This window comes from Carassius carassius, chromosome 22 (genome assembly GCF_963082965.1).
Source record: "Carassius carassius chromosome 22, fCarCar2.1, whole genome shotgun sequence".
Lineage (NCBI taxonomy): Eukaryota > Metazoa > Chordata > Actinopteri > Cypriniformes > Cyprinidae > Carassius > Carassius carassius.
In genome coordinates this window covers 30,398,856-30,409,402 of record NC_081776.1, presented here as the reverse complement: position 1 = coordinate 30,409,402, position 10,547 = coordinate 30,398,856, and the positions used below count along the sequence as shown (strand labels likewise).

The 10,547-nt window shown below is 37.7% G+C and overlaps 1 protein-coding gene across 1 annotated transcript; it reads left to right on the top strand.

Moving 5' to 3' along the window:
• Positions 1-5,005: 5,005 nt before the first annotated feature.
• Positions 5,006-6,859, top strand: LOC132099279 (piggyBac transposable element-derived protein 3-like). The gene has a single exon (XM_059505712.1). The coding sequence runs from the start codon at positions 5,006-5,008 to the stop codon at positions 6,857-6,859; it is 1,854 nt and encodes a 617-aa protein (XP_059361695.1).
• Positions 6,860-10,547: the final 3,688 nt, after the last annotated feature.

Genomic DNA, 10,547 nt, shown 5'->3' with positions numbered 1-10,547 from the left:
CTCAGTATAAGGGTTGAATTAATGATTGATGGTTGTTCAGGCCTAAGATATGCTGCTAGAAACTTAGGATTTTATATTCTCACTCTCTTAAAACTCATTCTTTGCCCACTTTCTTTTTTTCTGCTTCTTGTGTGAACGTGTGTTTATGTGTAAGTTTACATCTATTACAGAGTTGTTCAGTAGTCTTGATTTTATTTAAAAATAACTCTCTTGTGTTTTGTTCTTTCAAATTAATGTCTTATTTATCCAACTGTAATATCTATTCATATCTTGCTGATGGTTACAGCCTGTTTAATTGATGTTGGGCAATTTATTTGATTGGCTGTAAAACTGATTCTGTAAAATTTCCCTCTAAATATAATGAATTCCCTTTGAGTTAAATTTACTTGTTTTTACCTTACAGTGAATTTCCCATTTAACGGTACAAAATTTTAAAACATTAATCCCACATTTGTCAGATACCCACCTACATTGCTCTAACATGCATCAACAAGTGTTGACATTTCCCAACACCACAGCAGTAATGAGTTTATGAACTACTTTACTTCTAAAATCGATACTATTAGAGATAAAATTGCAACCATTCAGCCGTCAGCTACAGTATCACATCAGACAGTGCATTATAGACTCCCTGAGGAACAGTTCCACTCATTCTCTACCATAGGAGAGGAAGAATTGTATAAACTTGTTAAATCATCTAAACCAACAACATGTATGTTAGACCCTATACCATCTAAGCTCCTGAAAGAGGTGCTTCCAGAAGTCATAGATCCTCTTCTGACTATTATTAATTCCTCATTGTCATTAGGACATGTCCCCAAAACCTTCAAACTGGCTGTTATTAAGCCTCTCATCAAAAAACCACAACTTGACCCCAAAGAACTAGTTAATTATAGACCAATCTCGAATCTCCCTTTTCTGTCCAAGATACTAGAAAAGGTGGTATCCACACAATTATATTCCTTCTTAGAGAAAAATGGTATATGTGAGGATTTCCAGTCAGGATTTAGACCGTATCATAGTACTGAGACTGCTCTTCTTAGAGTTACAAATGATCTGCTCTTATCATCTGATCGTGGGTGTATCTCTCTATTAGTTTTATTGGATCTTAGTGCTGCGTTTGACACAATTGACCACAACATTCTTTTGCATAGACTTGAATACTTTGTTGGCATTAGTGGAAGTGCATTAGCCTGGTTTAAATCGTACTTATATGACCGCCATCAGTTCGTAGCAGTGAATGAAGATGTATCCTATCGATCACAAGTGCAGTATGGAGTACCTCAAGGCTCAGTACTAGGGCCGCTACTCTTCACGCTTTATATGTTACCCTTGGGAGATATCATCAGGAAACATGGTGTTAGCTTTCACTGTTATGCTGATGATACTCAGCTCTATATTTCTTCGCAGCCCGGTGAAACACACCAATTTGAAAAATTAATGGATTGCATAGTCGATATAAAAAACTGGATGACGAGTAATTTCGTACTGCTAAATTCTGAAAAAACAGAGGTGTTAATTATAGGACCTAAAAACTCTGCTTGTAATAACCTAGAACACTGTCTAAGACTTGATGGTTGCTCTGTCAATTCTTCGTCATCAGTTAGGAACCTAGGTGTGCTACTTGATCGCAATCTTTCCTTAGAAAGCCACGTTTCTAGCATTTGTAAAACTGCATTTTTCCATCTCAAAAATATATCTAAATTACGGCCTATGCTCTCAATGTCAAATGCAGAAACGTTAATCCATGCATTTATGACCTCAAGGTTAGATTATTGTAATGCTTTATTGGGTGGTTGTTCTGCATGCTTAGTAAACTAACTACAGCTAGTCCAAAATGCAGCAGCAAGAGTTCTTACTAGAACCAGGAAGTATGACCATATTAGCCCGGTCCTGTCAACACTGCACTGGCTCCCTATCAAGCATCGCATAGATTTTAAAATATTGCTTATTACTTATAAAGCCCTGAATGGTTTAGCACCTCAGTATTTGAATGAGCTCCTTTTACATTATAATCCTCTACGTCTGCTACGTTCTCAAAACTCAGGCAATTTGATAATACCTAGAATATCAAAATCAACTGCGGGCGGCAGATCCTTTTCCTATTTGGCGCCCAAACTCTGGAATAACCTACCTAACATTGTTCGGGAGGCAGACACACTCTTGCAGTTTAAATCTAGATTAAAGACCCATCTCTTTAACCTGGCATACACATAACATACTAATATGCTTTTATTATCCAAATCCGTTAAAGGATTTTTAGGCTGCATTAATTAGGTAAACCGGAACCGGAAACACTTCCCATAACAACCTATGTACTTGCTACATCATTAGAAGAATGGCATCTACGCTAATATTTGTCTGTTTCTCTCTTGTTCCGAGGTCACCGTAGCCACCAGATCCAGTCTGTATCCAGATTAGAGGGTCACTGCAGTCACCCGGATCCAGTACGTATCCAGACCAGATGGTGGATCATCACCTAGAAAGGACCTCTACATCCCTGAAAGACAGCGGAGACCAGGACAACTAGAGCCCCAGATACAGATCTCCTGTAAAGACCTTGTCTCAGAGGAGCACCAGGACAAGACCACAGGAAACAGATGATTCTTCTGCACAATCTGACTTTGCTGCAGCCTGGAATTGAACTGCTGGTTTCGTCTGGTCAGAGGAGAACTGGCCCCCCAACTGAGCCTGGTTTCTCCCAAGGTTTTTTTCTCCATTCTGTCACCGATGGAGTTTCGGTTCCTTGCCGCTGTCGCCTCTGGCTTGCTTAGTTGGGGACACTTCATCTACAGCGATATCGTTGACTTGATTGCAAATAAATGCACAGACACTATTTAACTGAACAGAGATGACATAACTGAATCCAATGATGAACTGCCTTTAACTATCATTTTTGCATTATTGACACTGTTGTCCTAATGAATGTTGTTCAGTTGCTTTGACGCAATGTATTTTGTTTAAAGCGCTATATAAATAAAGGTGACATTGACATTGACATTGACATGTGATAATATAAGTATACTTAAACCGACAAATTCAAATGCTGCAACTGACCCCATAACAGAGGACGGTTGCAGCATTCATTAAAATGTAACAAAATAATTTGTTCAATTGGCCCTATAAAGACACAAACTAGTAAAAGGAAAAGTAACAAGCACATTTTGGTTAATTATATGACCTATAAAAAAATTTAACTACAAAAGCCACTGAGGATTTACTGAAATATTTCTGTGAACTACTCTGAAGTGTGTGTGTGTGCGTGTGTGAGTGTGAGAGTGTGTGTGTGTGTTGAGTGGTGTTTAGTTTTTAAATTAAAGTTAATGTGCTGAAATGTGTCTGTGTTTATTTCATAAATCATGTCATTGTTTGACTCAGGATTTTGTGAAGAACATTTCTGGTGGTTCTGAACTTTTCTGGATTGGTCTGACTGATATTGAAGAGGAGGGCAGATGGAAATGGGTTGAGGGCAGAACACTCACCTCTGGGAGAGAAATCACTGAACTGAACTGATTATTATCTAATAAATGATCGTCTCAGTCAGTATCATATCACACAGAAAGCAGCTCTGAAGATCTAATGCTGATCTGTTGATGCAGGTTCTGGGCGTCTGGGAAGAGAAGAAGACTGTGCTCTAAATTATTCACCAGGATGGGCTGATTTTCCATGTGATGATATGTCTAAATGGATCTGTGAGAAGAGTGTTCTTTAATGAAACATTTCAATAAATATGTATATAGTGCATTATGAACATCTAATTATGATCTTGTTTGTTTGAATAAATGTTGTGAAAGCACATGGATCCTGCTTTCCCTTTTCCCATTTGTTTTTATTCAGTATATCAACAATAATTTATTTATACACAACACACATATCCTTTAATCTAATTTTAATTTAATGTCTAATTTATTTTACCTGTACTTTAAAGTTTTCTTCAACATCTCATGATTTCAGAGCATGTGAGTTCCTGAACTTGATGAATGATGGGATACTCTTAAGGCTCAGATATAATGTACTTAAGAAGAACTAGTGACTCTGTTGTGTCAGTGTTTGATCCAATTAATTTAAAATGTAGATTTAATAGAAGACATTTGAGGAAATTAAGACTGCCATTTTCATAACTACCAAATGTGTATTATTTTTCAAAAAACATAAATATAAAACACTGTTAATAGCTTGAATACCAACAAATTCTGCCCTTGACAGGACGTTTCTAGTTAACCACAGATTGGGTTCCTGTTCTGTCCATAATATGAGAAAAGCTGTCAAAACATCTACTTCTCATATTCTTAGAAATTAATATCAAGATAAGTTGCATAAAAATGCATAAAAAATAAATGCATTATTAACCCTTTAATGTTCTGCTCAACCATTTGGTAGATCACTTTTTGAGTCCCTATATCTTATTGAAAAATGTGTGGAACTGAACTCAAGCTGATTGGGTCATCTCTACAACTTGGTTGAGGTATGCTATGCTCCAAACATCCACTCGAGGTCACTCTATTTTTTGACAGTAGAACTTTTCACTCATCATGCTGCTAGCAAGATTAAAATTGAAAAATCACCTCTGACATTTGGACTATTTTTGGCTGTACCTTCCAAGGTGAGTTCGTTTTTTCAACATTTTATATCATCTAACACATTACTTAACAGAATTATGTAAATTGATGCAAAACAGAAACCTCTTATAATGGTCAAATCATTTTTTTAAAACATGCTTGACCATACGGTTGAGTTGGCACTCCATGGTAAACCTTGGCATGGAATGACAGCTCAACCGCATGGTAACAGTTTGGTGAAGTTATGCTAATTTTATTAAAATGCACTATTTTCCATGGAATAAAAACACTGCTGTTCATGCATTGTTATCAATATGTTACAGTTATAGTGTTATTATACTTAAATGGTTTAATATGTATGATTTTTGCAACATGCTGGCATTTATAAATAATGGTGCATCATTTCCTTATTCCTGCCTTGTATTTCTGTGTTTTAGAAGCAAAAGATGGATACTAAATCATTTTATGGTTCAAGGCCACGAAATTTTCTGGCCCTTGTACCAGAAGATCCTCAAGACTCTGAGGCTGATCTGAGTGATAATGATGATGACATAGGGGATCCTGAGTATCTGCCCAAACAAGCAGAAATGATTAGGGATTTTTCCACTGAATCGGATGAGGAGGAGATGCCCTCAACAAGCACATCTGCTAAGAGGAAGATAAAAGGGAAAAACACCCTAAAAACAGTCATGGAAGAGCTGGATGTGGCTCTTATGTCACCCCCAGTCACAAAGAAGAAGAAAATGGCTGAAAAGAAAGATAAAGAAGCCAGGAGAATCTGGAAGCATGTCGATATTGAGGAATTCCAGGTTCCTGATCCAAGTTTTGCACCCCCTGATGCTGTCAAGACACCCTTCCAATACTTCAAAGGGATCTTCACTGATGAGATGATTCAACATATTGCTCATCAAACAAATCTCTACTCTGCCCAGGAGTTGGGGGATCCGATCAAGACTAACCCTGGTGAGATTGAAGATTTCCTTGCTATGCTACTTTTGATGGGTGTTTTTGACTTCCCAGCCATGGAGGACTACTGGCACCCTGCATCACGCTTCAACGTGATTGCTGATATCATGCCGCAGAGGAGATTCAAGCAATTACGTCGCTACATTCACTTCAATGATAATCAGCAGTGTGATGGGAGCCCTGACCGATTTTACAAAATCCGACCCCTTTTTGAGATGCTTCGTAAGCAATGTCTCCTCATCCCATCCACCTACAAGCACAGTGTGGATGAAGTCATGGTGTCTTATAAAGGCACAAGGGCTGGCAATCTCCGCCAATACATTGCCAATAAACCTGACAAGTGGGGCTTTAAAGTGTTCTGTCGTGCCAGTTCATCTGGCATTATCCATGACCTACTGCTCTATCAAGGGCCGTCCACCTTCTTCAATGTTGATCTAAGTGAGGAAGAACAGGAGCTACTTCTAGGCAGCAAAGTGGTGACAACATTATGCAAAACCATAACACAGCCACGGCTTTCAGTTGTCTTCTTTGACAATTACTTCACTAGTTTCGACCTGATCCTGAGCCTGTACGCAAATCTGGGCATCAAGTGCATCGGCACAGCCCGATCAAACCGCATCGGTGGAGCTCACCTGATAGAAGACAAAGAGCTGATGGAGAGAGGACGTGGAGCTCTTGACTATAAGTCTGCTGAAGGAGTACTCGCAGTCAAATGGTATGACAATAAATGTGTTACCCTCCTGAGCAATGCCTGTGGGATCATGCCCCTTACAAGTGTCCAACGGTGGAGCAAAGATGAGAAAGCGAAGATTGCTGTCCCATGCCCTTCACTCATTGCTGCCTACAATCAGCATATGGGTGGCATTGATCTTTCTGACATGCAGGTTCACCTGTACAAGACCCCTGCCAAGTCACGACGCTGGTACTTCCCCCTGTTTGGATATGTCCTTGACCTGTCCATCTCCAATGCCTGGCTGGTCTACAATAGAGACTGTGGCCTACTGAAGGAAAAACCAATGCCTCTCAAAAGATTTCGCCTGGCTGTGGCTCACAGTTTGAAACAAGTCAACAAGGCAGCACCCAGAGTTGGCAGACCATCATCTGCCTCTGCACCACAAATGTCCTGTGAGAAGAAGTGCCTCCCCCCAAGACCCCCCAAACCACAACCAGATGTACGCTACGACAACTATGGACATTTGCCACTTCATACTGACAACCGGGGGCGGTGCTGCCTCTGCCCAAAGGGTGTGTCAAGATGGAAATGTGGGAAGTGCAATGTTTTCCTGTGCTTGATCGGAGAGAGGGAATGCTTCGCAGCATACCATCAAAAATAACGTGGCCAAGGTTCCCATAGGTCCTATTTTGTTTGCGCATTTTATTTGAAAGATGTTTCGTTTTTGAGTTCATTCAATGCTTGAACAAAAGTTCTTTGGAGATTATACACAGCAGAGCTGAGAAGTTGAAGAGGGCCCCATATGTTTTTGACAATACAATTGTCGTTAAAATTGTTGGAACTTTATGCAGAAAATGGGAGCGAAGTTCTTTTGTTGAAATAAAATTTACTTGACATTAATTATTTCATAGTTTTTTTCATTTTCAACTTTGTTTTTGTCTTTGTAGGTATTAAATTATCATTTAAATGCTATTATACATTTATAATTATGTAATAGGTATTTTTACCATCAAGCAGCATCTCAACCATTTGGTAGAGGCCTATATTTAAAAAACTGGGTGGTATATAATTATTTATTTTTATTAATTGTGTTATTAGTGCCCCAATAACCTAAAAAATGCAAACGAGTAATTTTTACATTGTTTTTTTCTTGGAGTGAACATTAAAGGGTTAATATTTAAAACCATAATAAATCTCTCATCTGAAATAAAATGCTTTTCTTACTATTTTTGCCTTGTTTTACAAAAATCTAAACATTCCTAAATCAAGATGCATTTACTTGAGATATTTTTGTACATGGGGGAGGGGCTGGGGGTGTGCTTGAGGAAGAAGATATAATTATTCCAGTTGATAGCTACTGTATTAATTTGTTGCTGCTCCTTGACTATATTACTTTGGCTACCACATAAGATCTGCATTTGTTTTTGAAAGATATATCTTAATAGTTTGATAGATCTTTTAGTAACATTAGTTAGGGTAGATGCTATATTTAATCAGAATTGCAATAAAAAAGAGTCAATGTGAGATTGGTATGCAGTCAGTTCAAAAAGTTGTACCATCTAAATATTATAAATAGATTATCTAATATAAATTGATCGTCACATGGTTTCTTAATTTGATTTGTGCACACTGTCAATTAATGCAAAGGTATCAAAAGGTTTAATGACATGGGAATAATGCCTCCAGATCACGTCGTTTAGTTTTTCAATTCCTGGGAATTTATTTTGATTTTTGAACGTGAAAACAGCTGATATGTACGGATACAGAGCACGTAGAGAACGAGCAGAAGTTCCACGTCTACGGATCGACCTTAGTGAACCCATGATGTTTCGAAGCCAAACCGCTTCTTCTTCAGTCAATGTTACTCTAGAGCGTCGTCGAGTGTCTTATTGAAGCAGAAACACAAGTGCAAGGTGTTGCCAACTCGAGTGATTCAGTCAGTATGATCAGATCATGAACTATGTATCGACCTAGATGAACGTCCAGCTGATCATGAGAGAGAATCTTACACCAGATCGTTTACAGAAGTCGAAGGTTCGAAGCCGATCAGATACTGTCGTAGTTCGTAAATGATGCTGACCCATGATCCAGCACCGTTATTCCAATGCCATTAAACCTTTTGACACTTAAATTTGCACTTATTGACAGTGTGGAGGAATTGTTTTCTTTTTCCTCACGTTTTAATCTTTGTGGTGTTTGTCTCCTATGCACCTATCAGTTGCCATCAGGTCTGCGGAGATTGATTGTTCATTAATTGGATTTTTAAAAATTTAATCATCTTAATAGCACATTTAACAAATTTCTAGTTTGTCTTTTACAGCCAGCGTTAGTAGTAACATGATTTCAAATAAATTATGGTGATCTAATTACTTTTACAGTCAAAATGAGTTAGTCAAAATATTACAATACCTTAGTTACACAAAAGGGTAAATGATGACTGAATTTTCCTTTTTGGTTGAACTAACTCTTTTCATCATGAAGTACAAAAAAAAAAAAAAAAATGAAATCTGAGGGTCAGAGAGAGTGGAAAATAGTTGGGCTGGGTGATATGGCCTAAAAAATAAAATCCCGATTTTATTTACGATTTAAATAAAAAAACATTTTCCCCTACTTAAAATCAGTATTCAGATGACAAAGAAATTGTTCAAAACAAGTTGTAACTATTTTGTTTTTATTTTACCTTCTGGGATTTGATAAGCCAAAAAGACTAGATGGCAGGCCCTGCCATTGTATACAGTGAAAATGTTACATAACATGCAATCTAACATAACATTCTTATCATTCTGGATAAGGTTTGTAAATGTTTGTAAGACTGTCAGAGGTCTTCACTATTTTATTTCCATTGGAGCCACACTGATAGGGCAAAGTCAATCAGAGAAACACTTTAACTACAAAGTATCAAACGTTACATCTAGTCACAAATAGCATGTCTTTTTATCAATCTGTCATCCCTGATATGCAATGCAATACGAAAGGGGATATCATTCTTTATAATTTCCCAGTCTAATTTGTAACTGAGACAAGATGATTGAAAAAATGCAGTATTACCTTAAAGCTGGACAGACTAAAGGTTTTCTTTTTTTATACTAGCCCTTCATGCATCTTACCATCCAAGTGCACACTCAGCGTTAAGAGCTGTTAGGTTAAAACTGGCAACTCCGCAGTGAGTCAGTGGATGTGCTGATACATGGACGTAGGACAGAACAAGTTAAATATAGATTCTAGTCTATATTTCCATCTTGTAATGCCGCTGGTTTAGTTTTTTTTCTTCTTTAAATATAAATTATTTGTAAATAGAGCAGTCACTGTCTGTGTCTACACCGGACGCGAGAGTTGTCATCTGTGCCCCACAGCTAAAAGTGTGTCTAAACTTGATGACATCACACTATAGTGTCAAATCATCTGAACACAGTGTCAGAACATTTCATCATAAACAGAACGAGCATCAGTTCACTGATGGGGATCGTGTCCAGTGTATCCATCACTGTGTTCTGTTGTCTTTCCTTCACTCCGTGGCCAAAGTATTTCAGTGTGTTTGAAATGTTATGTTCATAACGTAGCCTATATTAAAATATTAATTTAAAAAAATAACAGGAGAGCTTCAAAGTGGCTTAGGCTATTGTGTGTAAACGTTTTCCCCTATCACATGCCAAACTAATAACATGATTGTCAGCATTAAAATGTTTAATTGTTGCTTTCTGCTGTGCAAGTTTTGTTTGATATAAAAATAACAGTACATTTTCGTCAGTTACTTTATCCACAGATTGATGCATTTCTTACAGATTTCAAAATCATTCAAAATCAGATACTGATAATGTAGTAGCACTGTAAGATTAAATTTGTTTAAATCCATTATTGCTAAAGCGATTGCGTGTGAATGTGATCTGTTTAAATCATGCTTTAACCCGAAAATAATCAGTAAAAGAAACAAACTCATATAGCCTTTAACATCCCGCTCGAATCTTGCAGTCATTATAACCTGATCAAGCCATAGCTAAATATGTTTAACATCAATTCTTGCTGAATATGCAGTTATATTATGGGCTGTTGGCATGAACGCCATGCTCCGCTCACATAAATACTGCTCGACCTGCGGGGGTGGGGGCAATAACTGACAAATACTGTAGGGTCATTCTGTGTGTAACAGGTATGGAAAGTAATGTTCATTTCATATGTAGAATACACAAAAACTGTTCAAGATGTATACCTGAATATGTCTGTCTGTGTGCACTTTCCCTTTTAAATTTCTGAAGGAAGAATCGGTTTTAATTTCCTGTCTTTGCGCCTCCTCTTCCCTTTCTGCGCTGTCTGTGCATGGGAGGGGTGGGTTTCTAATTGGCTCTGATCAT